The 25,575-nt window shown below is 34.1% G+C and overlaps 2 protein-coding genes across 8 annotated transcripts in view; one reads left to right on the forward strand and one right to left on the reverse strand.

Annotated features, from left to right (window-relative positions):
• Positions 1–19,230, forward strand: part of Acj6 (abnormal chemosensory protein 6) — a 50,179-nt gene extending 30,949 nt beyond the window's left edge. For 2 of the 4 annotated variants that reach the window (XM_072906567.1, XM_072906570.1), the window contains 2 exons: positions 5,424–5,630; positions 10,668–19,230. In XM_072906567.1, coding sequence (XP_072762668.1) covers positions 5,424–5,630; positions 10,668–11,432 — 972 coding nt within the window. In that variant the 3' untranslated portion in view covers positions 11,433–19,230. The remainder of the gene's footprint in view (positions 1–5,423; positions 5,631–10,667) is intronic. The other 2 variants (XM_072906569.1, XM_072906571.1) reach the window with 1 other exon arrangement.
• LOC140673570 (uncharacterized) overlaps positions 1–25,575 on the reverse strand; it is a 119,561-nt gene that overhangs the window by 73,104 nt on the left and 20,882 nt on the right. For 2 of the 4 annotated variants that reach the window (XM_072906588.1, XM_072906591.1), the window contains exon 1: positions 24,410–24,808. The exons of 1 other annotated variant lie outside the window; for it this stretch is intronic. In XM_072906588.1, the coding sequence (XP_072762689.1) occupies positions 24,410–24,457 (48 nt within the window). In that variant the 5' untranslated portion in view covers positions 24,458–24,808. Of the gene's footprint in view, positions 1–24,409; positions 24,809–25,575 lie in introns of those variants that run through there. One more of the 4 variants, XM_072906589.1, reaches the window with a different exon arrangement.

Consider the following 25,575-nt stretch of genomic DNA (forward strand, 5'->3'; position numbering starts at 1 on the left):
AAATAATATCAGCCGTGTAACGTGAATCTAATTTTTAGAAGGACCTAAGTAAATTAATAAGCATTATTAACTATTTATATTTCCTGCTTTGTTTTTCGAGGTACCCTCCTAAATCCTGAAGCTACCTGACACGCCTCGATCTTCCGCATGATCTTGCGCTAGGCCACCTTGTTATCAGTTATGTTATCCACTTAATCTCACACCCGCTGTCTTCTCTCGGATAAATTACATGGAGGGACCGTAGGGTCTGATAATTCAATTGTAATTGGCTAATCCTCATAATACTTTAGTTCCAGAAGACGTATCCTCGCCCGCTGTAGGGTCGGCCGCGTCGAAAAATGACTCTATTAACCGCGACGACGTAGAGAATCGCGCGAAGGGGAAGAAACTTTGCTAAACAACAGCGGGAAGTGTTAACTATGTGGCTAATAAGAGCGATCTGTATCTCGGTAGCTCCGTTAAGCTTCGTTCACAATATATATAAAAAAATATAAACGTCCTACTAAATTATAATGCAATAATACACAGTCTTCTTAGTTTCTTTTAAATGAATACGAAAATTAAAAAAAAGGAAGAAATTAAAAGAAAAAAATTGTCTTTTAAATAATTATCGTAGTTGTTTATTATGTGGCACGATTAATTGATATGATCCTAGATAAATAAGCTCGACGTATGTCAATTAATTCAGTTCAATATGTAAATGTCTGTTTGTTGCTATTAAATAGAGATAAAAAAAGTAAATCATAAAATGTGAGAGATACTTTAGGACCTTTCCAGCTCTCTAGTATAACTTCGATTCCTACAATCTTATACATATACGTACATTCACGTGTGTACACGTGAAGATCGAGTGACTGTTGTTAAAGTGTTACGTTAAAAGAGGGTCCATTGCCCCTTAGCCGTGAATCGTGATTTATCGTCTTGCTAATGCTTCGATTAAGCAGCACGTCCGCGTGAAAAACATCGTCATTGAGTACAGGTCACTACGGGAAGTTGCTACCACATTAATATTTCCGCCTGAAAATATACTTATTTTTACACGTGTAACATACTTAAATATAACAAACTGTTTCATCAAATTTATTCTTAAACTTATTACTGTCTTTCATTCTTTTTGATAACCAAATTCAAACAATTTCCATTTCATTGTGTGTGACCTTTATTTTATTAAAATGATGTATAAAACAGCTTACTATAAATTTTTAAATAGATTGCAAAAATAGATTCTTTTGCACGGTAATATTTTTTTAAGGACAACTTGTCCTAAATATTTAAATTCTCCCAGCTTTTACAAAATTAGTTATTAAAAAGTGTAAAGTATAAAAAAAACCACATTATTAATAAATACATTAACTCGTTATAAATCTACGAAAGAAAGTTTCTTGTGACAAGTTAAATACAAATAATTTGACTTAGGAAAGAAAAAAATGTTCTATTAATCTCTATATTTTGCTTTCATTCTAAATATTCTTGTAATTTTGTTCTTATTTGAGTGATATTATTTTATACGTGTTCAATAATAAATATGACATGTTCATACAAGATATTTTTTTTTGTAAAGAATGAACAATATTCCTCGTCTCTCATTCCGTAACATTCCAATATATATATATGTAACATCAATATTAATAAAAATACAGTTCTCTATTTCGTTATAAAAAAAAATATAGCAAGCGACAAGACGGCGAAAGAAAGAGAGAAAAATTTAGAGATTAAAAAGAGTGACGGCAGTTCAGCAACCTAGAGACAGCCGTGGGTAAGCCAGCCATACCCGACGAAGACACGAGGAGTTCATAAATAATCGAAACGTTAGAACACACGCCAGTGGTTTCCGCATGAAACATTGATCGGGCAATGCGGACATTACAGGTCGTAATGAAATAAGTGGGCAGTGAATCACTTTTAGTTTTACCCGCCTCGGCCTCGGTTAACGATATTTTGATAACTCTCTCGGATTGATCTGGTGGCGCGCTCGGCGATAAATAAAAAGCTCCTGAAGAGAATAAAAAATTTAAAAAAAAGGGAATAACATTTCTTTTAATCTAAAAAAAAATTTTTTTAAGGAAATTTAAAGTTATCCTAGGTGAATCTTTAAAGTTGTAGACTTTTGTTTACTTTCCATAAATATATCGTACAACATTGTATTAGTGAAATTTTGTTGTGTTTATGATTTTGAAAATCGTTAGTAACATTATTAGTATCAATAGTAGTACTACATTTTAGTAATAAATAATATATTAATCATTGTTAGAAGCGAATACTAAAAACCGATATTATACACATTTATTTTAACCGTAAAATGTGGATATTGTATACTTATTTATACTTATAATAATAAATTATACAATATACTATAGAATATTTGAAAATGATTTTATATTAGTGAAGAGTATACGCGACATTAATATCAAATTAGCGCCAATGAAAAACTAATAAAAACAGGAGATGTCCGTTTCATATGTATAAAGTGTATATAACATTGTATACAACATTGCATATAAAATAATTTAAAGAATCAAAATTTAATATTAAAATATCAATTACGATGCAAGCATAAATCTTTTTAATCATTGATATACTCTTTACATAATTATTATAAAAAAGTTGTATCATTTTCATATTTATGTTATTATAAATTAATATAATATTACAATCACATTATGTCTCTTATTGGATTGTCTTTTATTGTCAAGTGATATGTTGTTATGTATAATTTTTGAATTTTTGATGTCATTAATATATCATATTAATGTTAATTGACAATTATATTTCGTGTTAATATTGAAAGATTTAAATTTTGTTTGAATATTCGTAATTTTTTTTTGAAAAGTGTCTTCACGTTGAAAAGGCTTCAAAGGCATGTTATAAGTCATGTGCAGCTTATAACCGCGATATTCTTCGAACGTAGAACGAACCTAGTAACATGTCGCGCAAGTGACAGATGTAGTTGATGCGGAATGTCCCATATAATATCGATCACGATGTACAGGCAAGTTTAAGTGATATGAAGCTATGAATGTAATGTATAGCTTTCATTAAGATATCCTCTTAGAGGATATCGCCTTGATCAATAAGGAAGAGTATAGGTGATAACAAATTGACCGTAGTCCAAGTTGCGCGAACAACAATCAATATTAAGTTATGCAAAATTCAAATTAATCCATTGATAGAAATTTGTTATAAACAATTCACAGCACGTGATGTATTTTAAAAGTAGTATATATGTATATTTCGATCAGAAGAAAAATAGATAATATCAAATATTAGAATTATTAAAAAGCTCGCATTATCGTGAGCAAATAAAATTTGCATATCTTTCTTTCTGTCTTTTTTAATAAAATAATATATATAATTCGAGTCGGAAGACAAAGATTGAGAAACAGAAGGAGTTGATTAAAAACAAGGTAAAAAAAAATAATAACGATATTAAAACATATACAACAATACCTATAATTTTTATACGAAATTTTGTTACATCGACGGATTGTAAGAAGGAAATTTTGGCGAAGCCCCCCCTCTCACACGTATAACGCGCCATGAAATGAAATCACACCCCGCCCCTCTTGTTAGCCCGTTCCGCGTTGCTCATAAATTTCACTGTAGCGTAGTTTAAGCTATTTTCGTTACCATTAAATGTTGACTTCGCCGAGGGGGACCGGATCTCTCCAAACACGCGAAAGGGCGAATCAGGATGATACCCCCCTCCGACTCTGAGTTTCGCCGCCGATACTGACGGATATATGTCTGTCCACCGTCCCTGGGGAGACTCGGTCAAGTATCCATCCTTTGGATCGATTCCAGTGTAACGGATGAATTTGATTACCGAACATCATAGGGCATGTGTACGCGCTAATACAGTGACATTACCGGACTCGAGGGGATCGTAACTTAATGTCCGTTTATCCGTGCAAATATCGCCATTTTTCCAATTATACCTCGCTTTGCGCCGAAATTATTTTACACGCAAACCCCATCTGTGTCTTTAGCATCGAGTATCTCGGCATTAATTATACCAGAAACCATAAAAAAAAGTCGCATGAATTATTTTTAGCCTTACACAAGCGTCATTTCGCGTTGCTATTTTTCCGTCGCATGCCGCACAATTTTCCGAAACAGTTGGCTAAACTTTAGGAGAGAGTATTCTATTCATCTTAGAACTGAAAAAAGTTATATATATGTATAGATCCGGAAATGTTCCCTTCGCAAGTTACGTAAATGCTCTTTCCTCGCAAACACATGTTCGTAGTTCACACGACGAGTAAATGTATTTTGAACGTTTTCTTCAAACTTGTAACCCTTACGAGGCCGCGCTTGTAAGTTATGACTGCAGTTCGGATAAACTTGCCTTTGAGGGACAGTAATTTAACGTTCGAATGTAAAGTTTACACGTAACACAACGACAATCATGCCTATTCTATACTCGTAATATATTTTTTGCAGTTTTCTATTTTTACTCTAAAAAGTGTTAAAATACACGTCGTGCGCGCGTTATAAATATTTTTGTTAATTTCACACAGATATAATCGTTGAACACTATCATCTTAATTTACAATTTAAATTTTAATCAAGTTTAGAAAGATATTTTTAAATAATAAATGTCTCGTTATAATATCTATCTATTAGTATGTCACATATCTTCTTGAATCAATACCAGCTAATGGATATTAATACTCGTTAAGTAAAGAAGTTTTGCGTTTTTTTTTTATTTGTTCAATTTGCGATTGGTAATTAAATTTACATAATTCAAGATAATGGAGAATTCTGGAAATGCTTCGAGTGTAACTTAAATGATAGAAATGTTGTCGAAGTTGGAAAAAACTCGGAAAACGCTAACGTCTCGGATAACAAAACTATTTTCGGAATATCGATCGTACAGCCATGTTGCCATCCGGTACATAAACTGGCTGTTGCCCAGACAACGCGTCGAACGGATTAAATTCAATAAAAATTTATATATTGAAATGACGGATTATATTATAATTATGTTAATGATGAATCTGTTTCTTGAAATTGTTCCAATTGTTTCTTTTTCATATACTCTCATTCTTTTTTCTTTTGCTTAAACGAATAAGTAATAAACAAGAATGAAAATGAAATTAGTATCTGTAAAAGCTGTAAGAAAAATCTTTTAGCATTTAAATACTTATTAATTTCTGATAATTTCCATTTACAAATCAAAAGTATCACTGACGATTCCGTAACATAAATTCAAAGACTAAGCCCTTCCCCCTCCCCCATCTTGTGATAACTATTAATTAAGATATACGGAATTTTTTTAGAGAATGCAAACTGAAAAAAAACTTGAATAAATTGGAAAAATTAAAAAAGTATTTAACAATTACGCAATAATGTTAGCAAACATAGTATAGCGGCCAGTTAATAATTATTATTTTTAATGAATAAACAATGTCCTTTTGTTTCAGGGTGATTTGTTTGGTGGCTTGAATAGCGGTTTGCAAGACGGCTTACTTTCAAGAGCAGAGGCTTTGGCAGCAGATTTGGGGAAGCACAACGCCGGGACGCCGATGCCACTGAAGCACGATCCCGTGTCTGTGTATCATCATGGAGCACACATGCCTACCCCCCATCCAAATAACCGGCCACATCATCAGGTACAATCACACCTCCTTGTGAGTCCGCATTTTTGATATACTATTCTATCGTAAAATCGTATAAAAATAAACTATGTATGAGGTATAAACTTTGCTCCTCAATACGACTCTATAAAATTTTATTATATATACGCATCTCTTCATATATATTTTTTTAATTTTCATACTAGATACGATAACTACACTTAGAGAATATAGTATATTGTCGATAATAAAAAAAAAAAAGAAAAAATTATCCATAGAGAACAATTATCGCAATAAAGGAGTCCCCTTTCGTCGCCCCCACGCGTCACCGTTTCGTAAACCCTCCCCTGCACGCATCCATAAAATGCAACGAATCCAACGGTCAGAGTTAAAATCGTTGCCAATAATTAATTACAGGCGGCAATTAATTTTGAATTCATATTTAATTGGCGGATTGAAAAATTTAATTTACGCAGTTTATTTGTTAATATCGCGAACAATGCAGACAACCATTTTAATTTCGCCGCTCTTTAATGGTTAATAAGCCGCATTATATTTATTACTGCGTCGTTGTATATTCGTAACTTTACGCAGTTTTAGCGGCGTGATTACGCCGCTTAGAGATGGGCGTGTCTCTATACATGTGTATACGATCTCGGGCAACAAATTGCATTTCAATTTGTTGCCCCGCAGTGTACCTTATGCTAATCTGAGCAATCTGATGCCGATGAATGAATATACGCGGGGCGACGCCGAGCAACTAACGCGCATCGACCCGGAATGATCTTTTCAAATGTAAGGGGCGTGTGTGCTATACATATATATTATCTCCGTGTGTATCGTGCTTGTATGCCCCCGTGATGAATTCTAAGGGAACCCGTGTCTGCGGTATGAGGGTTCGAGACAGGTTTTGCCTAACTTTTCTCGTGCCGACCACCCGTAGATCCGCGTATGTGATTTTATTCATATAAATCCCGACTCTCCGACACTTTCTAAGATAGACTGCTTAGAACTTTATATTTAATTATTAAATACATATTTTTTTCTTGCTTTGCAAAATGTTATACTATTTTCCAAGAACAATTCTTTGATTTTCAGTGGGAACGGAAAAACTGAACTAAAAATATTTCTCGTATAAAATTCAAAATGTCTGTTTACATGTGATTAGCTTTGCAAATACAAAAATAAAACATGATGGAAACTAATATATCAAATTCTGAAAACATTATTACTGTAACTAATTTATTTTGTTTCAACACGTACGACTTTATTTATAAATCAATTTCAAGAATTTTGCGGTCGTTGTATAAATGATTCTCCATTTCACGCGCAGTGGCTGGGAAAACCGAGTCTATTCAAATTGCAACAATAATAACGTCAAATCATATTCCATGAGCCTTAATAGATAACATACATATTTTGAAGAAAACATGTACGTGAGTATATAAAATGTAAAAAAACATAAGAGAAACGATGAGAGAAAGAGGGAGATATATATATATATATATATATATATATATATATATATATATATATATATTTGAAAAGAAAGACAGAGATAAAAATAGCGTCGAGCTGACGCAAAAATAGCGTAAAGGGATCGGGAGAGAACAACAACACGGCCAACAAGGAGAGTGGAAAAGAAAAATTAGAGGGCGAGGTGGGCAATAGAGCAAGGAGAACGAGCAAAACATAGAGCCGGCTAACCCTACCATCGTGTCAGCGTAATGATGAAATATTGCGCGGGTCTCTTGGGCCCTACACCTCGTACGCCCGTGGGCAGGTCCCCCCCCGCCCTCTCCCCCCCGCTTCCCCATTCCCTCTACCCCCGCCGTATTCGCTGTATATTTGCCGCCGGTGGTGCTCCCGACAGCATCCACCTTCTGCCTTTTCCACGCTGTCCGTGTAGCGCACCCCCTTGCATTTCTGATGTAACTGCGCTATCCCGTAGTACCACCACCGACCGAAACCGTGCCACACATCCAGTTAGCTCACTATACTACTGCCGTTCTCATGAGAATAGATGATGCGCGTGTTGTGCCTTACGCGTGTACGTGTACGAGCCGGCTGCCCCGCGAGATTCGTGTATAAGCGCTCACGTGTATGTATGTACGTATACGTGAGGTAATGGGCCGGGTTATGTGCGAACGACGCGGATATTTTTGGACCAGCGATTTTTTTATAGCGATATTTTTTTTTTTTTTTTTTTTTTTTTTTTTTCGTCGGTATCGCGTATTACGAACTGTCCGAACGTGGGCCGTGGTCGCAATCCTATGTCCAAAACTGAGAATAATTGATGTAACCGGATGTAAACAAACGAGAGGGGATTAAATCGGGATTGAAAAGGATGTGTACAATACTTGATAAAAATGTTCCGGTATAAACGTACATACACGCGCGGAAATGCTCTTTGAAACATTTATTTATGGAAGGTTTCGCATATCATTATTTTTGAATATATATTTTTGTTATATCCCGAATATTTAGATGGATGCACTTACTCAGCGGATAATTCTTTATATTTTTTCACATATAAGTATTTAATAAACATATAAAAAAAATATTATTGTATTCTTTATTCGTCTCTCTCTCTCTTCTTTTTCTCTTCAATAAAAAGATATTATTATTTTATAATAAAATCTATGTATAATTGGATTTATTTCATCAATTGGCCTTTGTCATGTAAATTGTCGTTAAATAAGTTTATTCCTATGTGTGTAAAGGAACATTTTATTTCTGAAACATACGCGTCAACTAATTCTAATTACATGTCCTGTCCCTACGGTCGAAACCGTGGCGTCTAGTTAATTCAGTATATTCCCGTGAGACCAGATGATTTTATGTGTGCAAACAAGATCGTACATATGTACGTGATACCTTACATACTTAAGTAGGCAAAAGTCACAATAAATAAATCATGTATCAAAGAAATTTAATAATTAAAATAAATTAATCGAATAAATTGATCGTACAACTCGACAAGAGAATCGCAATAAATAATATTAGAATATTTTCAAAAAATTAGAAACGTGAAAAATAAAAAGAAAAGAAAATTCTTTTCACATATTTTTTTTCAAATAAATGGAATGTTATTCGAATTAAAAAAAAAAAAAAAAACGATTTCTTTTATTTCGCTTCATCTGTGATTCGCGTTTTGTCGATGTATTCGCGACTTGCGACGTACGGCATCTCCAACTTTGTATCAGCAGATGTAACACCTGATATTAATCTTTAGAAAACGAGTTAATAGTAGGCCACTTATATAACGGCACTTTAAACGAAGAAAAATATGAAAGAAGTTCATAAATATATAATTTCTAAAGAGTTGTGCTTGCGAGGTGCGTCCTGCATTCGTGACGACGGCCGCACGTGCTGCATAATTATGCGTGTTAGCTTGTACATATTTCCTGCTCTCTCCACCACACTCGACCTAACTTTGCTTTTTATCCCCTTCATTCATGCCTTCCCTACACCACGATGGTGCTTCATCAAAATGCATTTCCGCAAACTCGGCAATACGATACATATCCGGCTTTTCATCGTATTCACGTTCCTACACTTTATCTTATATATTTACTTGAGAAAAATAATAGTAAATAAAATTTTTCAATTTTCCTTACCAATATAATTACCTGTACAATTTGCAATTTGTTGTAATTTGACTTTAATATGTCGTTTGCTATTTTTTATTTTTTTTTTTTCCCCTAATTCATCTATTTCATTTTTTACTTTATACATATATCATGTTAATTAAATATTAAATTAATATTCTGTTGAAGTAAGAGGCTTACGTGAGGAAGATATGTTATAAAGTTGGAAAATATTTTTTGCAGGCTTTTTGCAGTTTTTAATAGTATAACAAAATAATTTAATAGTTAGGAAGTGTCATTAATCATAAAAAAATTTGTATTAATAAAAACAGTTAAAAATATTTGTGTTTCGTTTTTTGTTTAATTATTATATTACCACACAGATATAGTTAATATTTAACAAATATGTTATAAAGTATTAATTGAAATCAATTATATATAGACTTCTTTTTGTGTTGATGTCTTGTTAATCATAACATTAAAGATTAAAATGCATTTCTATGTTAAAATAAATCAAGAATATTGATAACAAAAAAGTCTTGAAATGTTTAAACATCTCATTATATTATAAAATATTTAGAAAATGTAAATAAATACTCGACAGTAATAAAGACAATGAAATATTAAATTTTTATATACATTAGATTTTATTCGATTTTCCTACGTAATCTTACTGTTAGAATTCTAGTTATATTAAAGCTGTGCATTTCTCCAGCATCTTGTTGAAGAACATTGGCGTCAGTGTATTCAACAAAACTTTTCTTTATCAAAACTGTCAATTTATTAAATTCCGGGAAAATTTAAGAAAAAAGGCTTTCCATCGTATTTACGTTTTTACACTTTATCTCATATACATATTTACTTGAGAAAAATAATAGTAAATAAAATTTTTCAATTTTTCTTACTAATATAATTACCTATACAATTTGCGACTTGTTATAATTTGATTTTAATATGTCGTTTGGCATTTTTTATTTTTTTTTTTTTTCTAATTCATCTATTTCATTTCTGACATTATACATATACCATGTTAATTAAATATGTCAATTTCTTTAAGAAACAATAGGCATAGTACACAATGAAATTGAGTATTCTCAATTTTTCTTACTAATATAATTACCTATTGCGATTTCTTATAATTTGACTTTCACTCTCAAACTGAACACGTTCTTTTGTGTCCGCTTCAGATTTAGATTCGCCAGCACTTTGCACTGAATGTACTGTTTTAAATTGTCCTTTCAGTTCCAAGTCCCTTTTGACACAACCTTTTTTTCGGATAAGTTTCCAACCTCGAGATTTTATCAATATTTTTTTAAAACAATGGATTAAAAATGACACGAAAGACCCACGTGTTCAGTTTGAGGGTTAATATGTCGTTTGCCATTTTTTATTTTTTTTTTTTTTCCCAATTCATCGATGTTAATTAGATATGTGAATTTCTTGAAGAAACAACAGACACAGTACACCCTGAGACTGAGTATTCTCAATTGGCGTGTTCCAGATGAGCCATCCGGGGATGGAAAGCCTCGACATGCTGGACCCAGCAAACTCGATGACGACACTAACGCCGATGTCCGAGAGCACGGGCGGCGGACCCGGGCATCACGCTGGCATCCACGGCCCGTCTGTTTACGGTGGGATGAACGGCATGATGAGCCACCACCATCATCACGGCAATCTGGGCGGCGGTGGCGGTAGCGTGCCGCATCCGGCGCATCATCACCCGGCAATGGCAGCCGCGGCCGCGGCGGCGGCCGCGGCGGGTCTCCATCCCGATGCCGATACCGATCCTCGCGAGCTGGAGGCCTTCGCCGAGCGATTCAAGCAACGGCGTATCAAGCTCGGCGTGACGCAGGCCGACGTCGGCAAAGCACTCGCTAATCTCAAGCTACCGGGCGTCGGCGCCCTCTCGCAATCGACGATCTGTCGCTTCGAGTCGCTCACGCTTTCGCACAACAACATGATCGCCTTGAAGCCGATCCTCCAGGCCTGGCTCGAGGAGGCGGAGGCGCAGGCGAAGAACAAACGTCGCGATCCCGACGCGCCCTCGGTGTTGCCGGCAGGCGAGAAGAAACGGAAACGCACCAGCATCGCCGCGCCCGAGAAACGCTCCCTGGAAGCGTACTTCGCGGTACAACCGCGTCCCTCGGGCGAGAAGATCGCCGCGATCGCGGAGAAGCTTGATCTCAAGAAGAACGTCGTCCGCGTTTGGTTCTGCAACCAGCGGCAGAAGCAGAAGCGCATGAAGTTCGCGGCTCAACATTGACCCGAGGGTGGCTTGTGACAGCAGAACTGACCGTACCAGCTGCCTGGTCTCGAGCCGAAACCCGAACCTCTGACCGAGTTTCAGGGATGGCCATGAGGCGCTCCAGAACAATCATCGTCGGAGGCTTCAAGGGCTTCCCTTAGACTACCGTTGGTGGACACGTCCGAGTGACGAGAGACTCGTATGAGTCATCGTCGTCGGGTAAACATCATCATCGAGAATGTCCACTCGCGGAACGTCTTTCGCGGTCGCGCGAAATAATCTTGATGGCTCGATACCATGGGCAGATACTATCGGTACATCGTGCTGTCACAGGCTGAGGATGAATCGCTTGTTATCGCTGCGCGTGTGTAATATGCATGTAATACGCATATTCTGGAATCACCGGTTGCAGGGAGCTATTCTTGACCCGTCGGTACGCGATTCTCTTTCTCTCTATCTCTCTTTCTCTCAACGAATCTCTTATACGATTATTATTACGTCTCATCGCGCTGTGTGATGTTAAAAAGAGATATATAACCTAACCGGCGCGGGCACACGATATAATGCTGGTGACGTGTTTACGAATGTTTCCCCATGAACAATATTATCGCACTCCGTCAACCTAATGATCCCATAAATATCAATCCATCGGATCGCATCCAACGCGCGAAAATTGAACGCGGAATTGACGCTAAACGATTTCGCATACAAGATGTTTCACTTTTCTCAGGCAAACCGTAATTAAGTAGAGTTTGACAGAAGTTGCGACAAATTAATGCGACTAATTAATTTTTCTTAGAGATTTCAGATATGTTACATTTCAAAGTCGAGATCTATTCATACGCGAATAAAACTGAATACGATGCGTCACGATAAACCTCTCTTTTTCAGATGAAAATACACGAAAATAATTTTTGTTTATAATAAAAAAAAAAAGGAGCCAATCACGCATCTGCGAATATTATACGGATAATATCGAGAAAGAACACTCTCAATCGTTGCAATAATGCATGATGCTTTCAACAGTATGATTTTTGGAAAATGAGGAGATACGTTGGAAACATATCAGCGCTTTCTTCAAATTTTTATTTGCGTTAACAGGAAGCGTTATAACGACGAATTCATATTGCATACGATAATATTATGGAGGTACACAAATAGTACGCGATTCGCGCGTTTCATTTGAGATATAACATTTATCAACTTTTTTTAAGAATATAGACGTGAATTTCAAAGTAAAATACATATTGCAATACTGGTTTGTAAAAATTTAAAATAAATTTTACGTTGTAATTAATCAATATAAAAGTTGCATATATTTTAATGTAACGCAAATAATTCTTTTTATTTTTGTCGAAGAGAAAAAACTCGAGTATTAAATTTCAGAAAAATAAAAAGCAAAATTTTCTGCAAATTTTTATTCAATATTTTGTAAAAGATAATCTCTCCTAAAAATATCCTGAACCATCAAAAATAAATAAAAAGTACAGATTTAAGTAAATGCTTTTAAGAGAAATTAGGCAAAGCAGTTGATTAAATGTAAATGTATGTAACACACTACACAACAATACTTTCTCGCGATACTTTGAAGTAAAGTTTTCGGGCTTGCACATAGTTCGTAAAACCACGAGTTCGAGAAACGCACCACCAACGATCGCGATAAAACAGTTTACGATGCCATTTGCCCTTCGACCCTTTCGTCGTATGACATCTGCGACCGAAATCGCCGTTTGGCGCCGATTTCCCGATCATATTTTTCGCAGACGAATATGCGAAATCCTGTAATTCATGACTCAAGGTAAATCCACAATAGAGAGAAATGGTATTTCATATTTTTCTTTATTATCAAATAAATAATCAAAATTTAATGAATTTCTATTAATTTTTTTTGTCTATAACATCGCTTCAATTTTTATAAATGTATAATTGCGATAACGTTGTGACCTTTTATGTCAGCGATACAATATCATAGAGACATGTAAAAGACCTTTAACGCGTATATTACATTGAACTTGCAATTATTTATTAAAAATTAATCAATTGAAAATATCACGCTTAAGTGCAAAAAACATTTGAATGTTAAAAGGAAAAGTTGTCAACTTGCGATTCAATTTTTACTAGTTTCTATAATTGTTACAAATTAATAAATGAAGAAAAAAAAAAACACTTTTTAAAATACTTTCTTTCAATCGAAAACAATAATATTTAATCGAATAATAATTATGAGATTGAAAGAATCACATATCGTTTCGTGTAATACTGCAAACGTCATTGTATCGTTGACAAAATTATGATCTTCATAAATTTCTACCTATGATGACAGCCAATGATACTTTAAATATTTTGTAAATTGATAACACGTCGGAAATGTTCGTAAATCACCACTGTATATATTCACCACTGCAATAATTTACTGAGCAATAATCATTGAAGGCACATTCGATCGCCGGGAGACAATCTCGGCTGAAGATGAGAAAGAGGGAAAAAGAGAAAAACTGAGAGAGAGAGAGAGAGAGAGAGAGAGAGAGAGAGAGACAGAGAGAGAGAGAAATTTCTCGTCGTTCACTCTTTGCGGACGATCCTGTCATGATGAATGAACGGCGAGGAGCAAAGACCACCAACGCGTCTTGAAAAGTACAACTCGAAACATAAAATATAAAGTACGTATTTGTTATAAAGACGACGCGCGGGTATACGTCGCGCCGATGAAAAAAGTGATATTAATCCTAATGAAGAGACGCTCACAGTGCAGTGTAAACAGTGAAGAAAACGAATAGCGTGCGTGTGAACGAGTGAATGTGATGTGTGTGAGAAAGAAACAGAAAGGGGTTAAGATTTAGAAAGAAATGAGAGCTGAACAGAGCGAGAGAGAGAGAGAGAGAGAGAGAGAGAGAGAGAGAGAGAGAGAGAGAGAGAGAGAGAGAGAGAGAGAGAGAGAGAGAGAGAGAGAGAGAGAGAGAGAGAGAGAGAGAGAGAGAGCGAGAGCGAGAGAGCGAGAGAGAGGAACAAACTAACAGAGCTAAGAAAAATGTTTTACGTAGTGATATTGGACAATCAGTGAAAAGACTGTACCATATCATATTGAAGCAATACCGTAGCATGTAGTAAACGAATTAATTATACTCTGTTCGTATTTTTTAATGATCGTCCGCGCATCCGCCATGCGTCATGCGCCGACTATTTTCGTAAAATTCAAGGGGGGAGGCAGGAAAGAAGGGAAGAGAGGGCAACGCGAAGGGATGAGTCGCGGGAGGTGTTTTAATCTCGATACAGATACACATACACACCCCACACACACACACACACACACACACACACACGCGCGCGCGCGCGCGCGCCATCCTGCTTTGTAAAACCGATTAATATATCTCCTTATCGATTCGATATCAGGGACGCGGTGAAACGACGCCTCCTGCACGCGTCGTTCAGTTTCCATTCGCGTAAATCGCGGAAACGCGCGGTCTGTCGACGTGCGTGCATCGGGAAAGCAGAGCTTTCAGTTTTTTCGGGTCCGTGTGTTTTTCTCGATACACACCCCCGCGCGATCGGCATCGATTTGCCGCGCGCGCGAATAATAATGAGATCGAAGTCGAGAGAATCCAATTATATATTTACATACACGCGTGTCCATCTCTCTTTTTGTTCGCCCGACGAGAAGTCCGTCGTATTGCGGCCGTTTATTTCCGCGTGACGACAACGAAGTTCTACGAATGCGAGATCGACGCATCCTCTTAACGGAAGGTAAGACGCGCAGCGACTCGAATATGAGAAGGAAAGAGAGAGAGAGAGAGAGAGCACACAGAGTCGGTTTCGATATACGACCGTAATAGCTCGGTTGTAAGTCGCGGTTGTTAGAATAAAATGCGCGATATATCTTCTAAAGTTGGATACACACACGCGATTGCGACTCGACTTTCGTGTAACTGGAAATGAACGTTACATCTTAAACGTTAGCTTTGTCTCGATACTAGAAAAGTCTCGAAAAAATTTCCAAGTTACACAAATATAATTTAGGTACTATTTGAAATCATTTTAACCAACGGATTTTATATTTATAAAATGGATAATTATTTATTTCTCTTTAATCAATAAAAAGAAGATAATTTCAGATATAATATACGTTATTTAAAAGCAAAATTTTATACAATTTATGTAAAAAGAAAAAAATGATTAAAAAAGTTTAAGTCATAACTTTGTAAAATAAAGACAATTTAGTTGATTCAGAACTTAACATCAGAAATCCAATCTCTATTTAACAAATCGACAAAAATTGATTAGCCGAAAAGTTGACGTTCGAAATGTGTCTCTCTGCTTTAATGGAAAAACAGTAAGTGACATGTGCAAGTATCCGAGACGTCGATTCCTCATTTAATTTCAACTTTGTTCAACTTTGTCCAAGCTGATCTGTAATATTAATGAGCTTAACATTACATTTATCATATCAAAATCAAAAATATACAATTTATTATCATGTAATAATAATATTCATGATGCTCCAGTAAAATGCAAGTATCGAAATTAAGTATATTTTCTGCCTGATTTTAAATTATAGAGCGATTTCGTACTGAATATTAAAGATATGTTACTTTTCAACTTTAACGAAATCTTTTTTTATCACGTATATATTTTTTCCAGCGTACTTTAATTGAAGAAAAAAATGTCGCGATTTTATTCAATCTTAAATCTTGCAAAAAGTCTGCGTTATCCCCATATTAGACAATGAAGTATATAATAAGAAGATTTGTCGGATGAATAATTGTGTGTATCTAAAGTTAGAAGACATTCTGTGAGGAGGATGGCATACATCCAAGCAAATGAAAATACTAGTAATAGTTAAAGGTAAAATCGACGAAAAAAAAAAAACGGTAGTGGTTTTTAAATTGTACATATGTAAGAGGATAAGTATTTTATAGGAGAGTAATAGCCGATTTGCCATTCTACTAGGTAGTGGAAGAGGAGTTCTAGTGCAATATAGAAGTCTATAGCGAGACGTTCATTATTCATTGTTTTCTCTCTTGTACATGGCGCGTTCGCCTAAACGGGCCAATATCAGCGTGTTTTATCAGCCTTCATCGACGGTCATCGAAAATCGCATGCAGGCAGACTTGCCCTGCATCGCGGCCGTTCTTCTTTCGTAGGAAAAAAAAACAAGAAAAAGAACATTTATTTTCCTACACGACTGTTCAAGTGCGTAACTTATATTTCGATTCTGTCGACGACGTGGATTGTCTTAACATGCATTTTTCTTCTAGTCACCGCATACACGGTTCTCTTGATCCAAATTTTTTTAATTTTTATTAATTAAAAATGTTGGGTAGAGACGTCGCGGAAAAAAAACCTATCATTTCTTTAATTATTTCCAATTATAATTGTATGTATATCTTGTTCTCTTGTGTATGTCGTTTATTTTCGGACGTTATATCGGAGCTGTATCGCGATGCCATTATTATAAATAACGTTCTTAATAATGTTATTTATTGTTACATAATTGATGAAAAATTATGTAAATATTACTCGTATTATCTCCATATAAATTTTAGATTAAGAATACGTTTCACGCACTTGGACAGATTGAATATGAAATAAGACGCCCCAGGAAGTATGCGGAATATAGGGTGTGTACTAATAATATATAATAATTGCATATTATTATGTTAAGTTGTTACAAGAGTTTTAGTGTTCTTTACAAAAAAAAAGAAAAAAAGAGAATCATAGTTCTTCAGTAATATCGATTCGTGAAAAATTAACCAAACAAACAAACGGAAAGCTAATGGAAAACAATCTAAAACTTCTGAAGATATAAAACTAATTAATTATTCTATTATTATCGCGATGTAAATATAGAAACGTTCTGAAATAAATTCCATACTTCCTGTATTTCACCAAACTCAGCGTCATTAATTACTCTTTTCTCACTTAATCATACCATATCGCGTTATAGTAAGAGTATATACAAATAAATTTTCCTTACCTTACATTATATATTCATTGAACGACTAAATGAAACATTTAATGAGTTGTGAATTACAAATCGTCGCATTTACACGGTAAATCATAAGTTTCGAAGTTTGTTTAAACAAACATCGGTATATCATACAAAGAAATTTTTATTACTTTAGAAAATTGCTCGATGCAATGTTATAGGATGTTCTAGAACCACATCGAATGTCCTTTTAATAATTCTTCAAATATTTTGAAATTGATTTTTTTCTTAACTAGAATTTTCTTAACTAGAAATTAAAATTAAATAGCTCTTTTCTAATTCAAGCAGAATTTTAATTTGAGAAAATTGGTTAAAATTATATATATTGTTTTAGAATATTTTTTTTTCAAATTGTAATAAATCATAATTTCTTACAATTAACTCTTTTAAAAAATTTTATTACAAACTAACCAAAAAAATATATGACTGAAAAGACAAACAGTGGTTTCAGGACTTCCTGCATAAAGAAAAGAGTGATGATGATTTACTCTACATACTGCAATAAAAAAAAAAAAAATAAGCGCCCATCTGTGCGGCATCACATGCAACGTGAGCATTAACTCGTCAATGCACAGATTCACAGTAGGTAATTATTATTTAATAAAAGGAATGTTCTCTGAAAACGTAAAATAATCCATATTTTCTTTCTTTGGAAAAGGAATCTCAATGAACAATGGTTATTAATATTTGGCAACTTTAATTAAAAGATATTATAAAACAATAAATAAATAAAATATCTCGGATCTTAATTTAAGGTTCTTAATTCAAGAATCTTAATTTTCTCGATTGCAATATATATATATCTCGATTTGGACGAAATAGACTATTTATGAGTAAGACTGCAAGATGGAATAGAAGCTCCTCAGGCCCAAAATGTTATATACACATTTAATACAGGGTAACAAGTCATATCACACACATAATATGTTTTTATCAATTGTTATCATCATGAAATGCACTTAAGAGTCTTGCCAAATGACGCGATCAAATGACGACACAAAATATATACGTCGTAATCTTCGACTTGCGCTGATTTACGAATCCGCACAATATTATATAATATACCTTAAAAAGTCTCTTAACAGATAAAATTATTATTTTGAAACGTTTCTTTCTTTTGTGCAAAAAAAAAAAAAATATTTCTTATCAAATTTATTAATACTGTTTGGAAATTAAAAAGGCGATTGTTTAAAAAAAACATCATTCATTTTATTTCTAATACATCTATATTCAAAATGGTAAAAAACGTAATGCGTAAATGTAAATACATCTGTGGATATAATATTATTTAAAGAACAGTTGTTAAGCTATAGCTCGCTATAATCTACGTATCGATCGCAACTATTCAGCGATGTATACATTTCTGTTTCAGATACACGGTTTATTTTTCTTTCTCTTAACTGCGTCTTCAAACTTCTGAAAATATCTTTTAATATAATACTTTTCTCCCCACGAGTTAATTTATATAATTGCGAATAAAATGGAACCTGAATATAGTAAGAGTTCTAAGAGATTCCTAAAGTTTTATAAAAAAAAAAACAGCGAAATAATCGATATTTTAAGTTGAAAAAAATTGACGCAACTCAATTATTACATTCCAACCTTTTCGATTTATTGTTTCACGAGTTCCTGTAACGCGCGAATTTAATCTAACCGTATAATCCATGGCGAAAAATGATCGCGTTGTACCGTCGCATGATATGTGCGTAAATAATGTGAAGACTCTTATGTATGCGTGCGTATAATTTATTTATTTTTATGGCGATTGCGCGGATCATCAACAATCGCCCCAGATACCCGCCGACACGATTTCAGCCGGGTGACCGAAAAGTATTACATCAAGACACGTACGACGGGAGCATATTTGTATAAAGAGGAAAATAAAAAACGGAAATTAAAAAATAATTAGTATAAATAATTATTATTATATCAGCAATTAGAGAGATTAAATGTTTATACATATAAATTGAGAAGAGAGAGAGAGAGAGAGAGAGAGAGAGAGAAAGAGAGAGAGAGAAGCCAAAAAAAATGAATTGTTAAATTTAAAAGTCTTACTCATAGGTGTTCACGGTGGTCAGCTTAGGTAGCTAAATTCTACATATAGAGAACAACGCGATGTCGTTAGTAAACTTTTTTTTTTCCCCTCCCTCCCCATCATTCGATCGAATTTGCCCAAGTTGATAATCGCAAACGCTATGACGATTTTTAAAGTTAATATACGCCGTTTTTGTGAGACGACGTCGTCGCGTTCCTCGTTCTTCGTTTCGGTTAAGATACTTTAACGCGTAAATACTTATAATATAGAACGAACTCTCTTTGAAAACTATTTTAAATAGCGATCAATAACGATAACATAAGAAAACACGTAGAGCATACTTATCTTCCATTAAGGAGAGAACTTCGCTTTCGTTCTACACTATATTCGTTCTACGCTCTTTACCAAGCGCGTTCACGGACATGCGTAACGCGCATTTAACAGACTGGTAGAAAAAAAAAAAAAAAAAAAAATCTGACAAGAGAAACGCGCGCGGACCGCGCGCGAAAACCGTCGTTTGTAGAAATAGAAATAACATCGTACTACGCATATTTATGTTTACACTATGTCTACGTACAACACATTCAACGTGTCTCATAATAACTCCAGATGTGTCAGAATATGAATCTATATGTGTGTAATAACGATCGACAAATCATAATCATAATTTTTCTCACAGCGAATTAAATTCTCATTAATCTCTAATAAATTGTAATTAAATGCGATCAGTGTAAAGGTGAAACGCTATTTATGAGTAAGACTGTAACTATCGCGAAAACGATATAATAATATAATAAAGACATATCATAAAAGATACTAGTTTAATTGTCTGACATTGTAGAAATTTCTATGTAAATATGTTGCGTGCAACTTGGAGCAATGTTTCGAGGCTATGTTTATGTATAAATAAATCATGTGTCCCATAGCAAACTATTTGATGTTATCTTCTTAATTATTTGCTTGACAGACGCTTGCGCTAGTTCTTACATTCGTAGGCACCTTCGAGAATCTGTACATAATCGACAAATATTGTACGAATTGTAAATCTATTTGTAAATTATGTAGCAATTAGTTTGTTAGTTAAATTGTATTTTGCTTCTCTAAATATGTAGTATAATTCATATAAGTACACAGTTCTCGTTATCCTTTGTACGATCTCATCAAATGATTTTGATTTCATGGCGCGTACATCACGTTATTCTCGCGAATGTTTTAGCCAATAACAATATCTCTAAACTCCCCTCATAGTTTCGCATATTATCCAAAAGAAACAAATAATGTATTATTCCACATATCGCAAATGCGTGTAATGGCAAAATTTTCATCAATTTATTATCAATGCGTTATCGGCTTCTTAAACGTACCAAATTGCGCGCAATGTACGATAAGGGGAAAGAGAAAGATTCCTCCATACTGTACATATCATGTGCCATAATTCATTTACCATACTTTGTGTCCAACTTTGTTCCAAGTACCTACTCAATTATAAATATTATAGTACATAGTATAATAAAGTAAACCTTGATGTTATTGATAATTTTATTGTATACCTTTCACTTTCCACTTTCCAAATGTTTAAACGCTCAAAGATATGTCTGAGAAAAGAAAATATGAGAATGAGAAAAAGACGCGAAAAACGAATAATACAAATTTTAGATATCGGAATGAAAATCAGTTGGATGGTTACAGTGAAGGAAAGAAAAGTCTAAAGTTTATACGCCATACAAAGAGATTAGATTTCTAATAAGAGATCTTTGGGGATACATATATATATATATATATAAATATTAAATATATACATACACAAATTTCATAAGATATAATAATTTTCAAAGTATTAAATAAAAGTGAGAATCAGTATCGCACATTTGCATCTGAATTGCACAAAATCTCTTAAATTAGATGTAAATAAATTATAAAAATGTAGATTCACAAACATTGTAAACGCTTACTGAATATAAAATATATCTTATTAAAATAATATTATATTTTATTAAATAAATTCCTTTTTCATCGAAACTATTTCATTCTTTAAAAGAAAAAAAGAAAAATAGAATTATCAGGGGGAAAAAATTATTATCAGGGGAAAAAAAGGGAAAAGATAAAATATCTTTAAATTTATTTTTATACGAATGAATTTACATTTTCTTTTCGCGTTATCCACAATAGCAATAATCCCTTTGTCTATTAGTTTCGTGAAATGCGTGTTGTACAAACAGACCGACAATAGCTATGACCGCGGAAAATAAGTATCGCATGCAATGTTTTTATTGAACCAAATCCAGACATTGTGGCACATTGCGTGCTACACCACATCGTTGCGTGGAATTATAAATTTATACTGGGCAGGCACGTGTATGCCGTTAAAAAGATTATTTATCCAAATCAGAATATCATGCCTGGCGACTCGCATTTCACGCGAAACGAATAGCGCGTTTCATACCAGCGCGACACAAATGATATTTTCTTTGATAAGCATCAAAACTAAGAGATAAATATCACCCGAAGTAATTCGCATCTTTTAAGTTAATTAGGTTAACTTGTTCCTAATTTTCTGTTGTCCTAGTTATATATTGTTCTAATTTTCAAGAATTATACTCGCAAATCAAAATTAAAGCGTGGTTTCGAAGTCAGGCACCTGTTAATTATCTGGAACGGAAATTCTTTTTTTGATAATTAATTGTACAGCTAACATTATCAACATCTGATACACTTTTGTCACAGCTAAATAATATGATACTATATGTATATATCCACGTCCATTACAAATAATGCAATTAATTATTACGCATCAAATAACTGTCTATTATGCTCTTTGTTAGAATTTCGATATATTTACGTTTAATAAATATGAATTACATATAAAAAGGAGAGGAAAAAATCTACAAACAGATATTTTCGACATGTTGCATTACAAGAGTAAGAGAGTTATAATATTAACTTTATTAATTTAAAAAGTTAACTTAAAAACTAAAATTTAAACTTACACTTTATATATGTATGTCTGGCATGATTCTATTTTTACTTCTATTAGTTAATTTAAATGCTGTCAGAGATGAACGCGTCTCTAAATTAGCTCCCGTCGAGAGATTAATTTGAATCCTCTCAAATTTAAGCATGAAAAACAAAATTATTAAATAAGTAACGAAAAATTGATAGAAACTGTTTTATACATTATTAAAATTATAACAGTAATATTTTAATATATAGTATAACAGAACGTTTATCTCCAAACATATATTGAGCTACAAAACACAATTGCGCGTATTTGCAAAGTTGCGCTGCGTTGTAGCGCGTGTTGTATTGAATTCTACCGCATAATTATCTATTTCGCAGGTAAATCATTATACAACCGTGATCGATTGCAAGTGAATTTTACAAGGGGCAACGTTCAGCAGCAAGACGAAACGATGTAGTTACTATGTAGCCGCGAGCTATTGAAATTTACTTGCCTCAACAATATCTACGCGTATGCGTGATTCGTGAACAATTAGAAAAATTATTGAAAACAAACGACGCGTATAATTGGAAAAATATAATTTTTCTGCGAGACCAAAAAACCTCTACAATTGAGTAGGAAAGTTATATTTCGAATTAAATGTGACCTTAAACGTCGATAAAATTGTATGTATGTCATTAAATGTAATTTAGCTTTAATGATCTACCGGAAGTTCTTAAGTTCTCATTCGTTATTTCATTGTATTAATATTGACACGAGATCGGAGCAGTTGGTTAATATTTGTCCATTGAGAATAGACAAACGGGCTAATTTTAGGGGAAGTCAAAAGCAGGCAGTAGAACAAAATAAAAAACAAGATTTGTTTGCAATTTTTATGCTAGCTTAATTTCAATAAGCAGTAAACAATTTTTATTTACAAAAATACTGCCATAATTCTCCGAATATTAACGTAAAAAAAAAAATATATATATATATAGTTGGATAAAGTATAGTCATATCAAATTTAAATTTTTATATCATTTTTAATCTTTCAAAGGAGGGAAAATCGCTTTTCAAACTCAATATTACTGAAATAAGATGCTTAGTTGGAAATTGATGTAGAACAAATATATAAAAAATTGATAGCGTAATTAAAAATTCTCTATTTCTCTAAAAAAAGAGAAAAGCCTCGTAAATCAGTTACTTGAAACTGATCTGAAATAATCTGCTCGATACGGTGACGATAAGTCCGTGACTAAGAAAAAGCCGCGAGGGAAATGAATTTACGGTATCTGCTGATTAATTGGCACGACGAGCAAACATTGGTCGAGAGACCTAAGGCTTGTTTGCTTGTATATACATCGTCGGCCGTAAGGATGAAGGACTATATAGACTCGTTCATGTATTGAACGGGCTCACGTTGACACGAACACGCGCGTTCTCCAGAACATGTGGCAGGCGCGTATCTACCTACCTACCCCCGTGTAGCTTTTGTGTTACAAATCATGTTTACATTATCGCTACACTTGTGCCGCTGCTAACCGGTGTTCTATACGCGCACTCATTCTCGACAGTCTAATAGCCCGAGGAGACTAGGCAGCCAATTTACTGAGCTCAAGGGCTGCGGCGATTAGTTTGATTTTCGGATTCGTTAGGTCTGTAGTCATCGAGAAATCGGTCCCGGTATATATACATATATATATATGAGGAATCGACTAACTGTGTTAGCGAATCGAAGAGAAAATATTATGTTAACTCTACGCGCGCGTAAGATTTCCACGTTTAAGTGCTAATCAAATAGTCATTCATCTTTGATGACGTTTTCACTAATTTAATTTAAGAAAACATAATTCGAAAGAAAAGATTTTTTTCTTTTACATTAGCATATTTCAACTTTTAAATCATTATTTTACAGAGATTCTTATTTCAAATCAATACGCGAAATTCTTCTTCGCGTCGTGTAAAAGTTAATTAATCGCGTGAATAATCGCTAATTATACCGACCGCCTTTTAAAATAAATAATATAACTTTCACTCACCTCACTCACCAGATATTTCCTTGACCCTGCTCCTTTTTTCTTGTTCATTCATTCAGCTGTTTCTTCGACACTCATTCGCAAGAATATAATTAATTATTAATTACGATTGTCCGCGCGCTAATTAATAAAATACAATCGCGTGGCACTTTGTACGACACTCCCGGTATTAATCTGCGACGTGTACTTGACGGGACTCTACGTGAGACTATCGTGTCTGTTGATTATATCGCGCATATATCACGGTGATCCCATGTATTATGATACGTAGTTGTGACCGAACAAAACAAGCGCCGAATTTTATGTGTATATATATGTATAATGGTTACGTACGGTGGCCTTGTCGTCACACGGCGAAAGTCGTCGAACGGGAAGGTTGTAGCACGTTCCGCTTATTACTCTCTAAAACGAGATCTTCCTTTAAATCATGACAATTACAACGCGATTAATTTTCGCGATTAAGCCTTATGATTATAATTATTACGTCATTATAACTTAGGATTATCACGCGAGAAAATTATTGTCATTCGAAGCTCAAGCAAATAGCCAAAGATTCTCTTGTTGTATAATTATGACATTTTTTTTAAAACACACTATAAAATAAATTCATGCCTTATTCGAATCAGGAAAATATACGCCAAACTCTTTTCGGGATATATATACTGTTTACGGTGATTTTGTCATCATTCTTACGACAAAAGTCGAAGGAGAAAGTATTATAGTCATGCGATATATTCCGCTACCACTGTATCAATTTATAAAACGTTATCTTTCTCTGTTATCGTTATTATTAGAGAGATTAATGAGATCTCACAATTTGCAACTCGTAAACTATACCGGGATAAATTGGCTATTTATCAAAGCAAGTATTTGACACGACTTATACATTTCAAATAAAAATCGAAGAAATTCAAAAAATAAAATATGTACTACATGAATTTATAAATTTAACAATGTATTAAATATTTCGTGATGATAAGAGGAATTTATACACACGGTATACGCCTTGACTGCGTACGATACGCGCGACCTTGTTGACGTACTACGACTTTGTCATTCACGCGGCGAGACTCGAGCAAGTAACATCGTATTATCTTTCGACACATCATCACGACAAACACTGAGACGTTGAACGCGATCATGTTCTTTATAGAGTATCATAATTAACA

Source organism: Anoplolepis gracilipes, chromosome 14 (genome assembly GCF_047496725.1).
Source record: "Anoplolepis gracilipes chromosome 14, ASM4749672v1, whole genome shotgun sequence".
Lineage (NCBI taxonomy): Eukaryota > Metazoa > Arthropoda > Insecta > Hymenoptera > Formicidae > Anoplolepis > Anoplolepis gracilipes.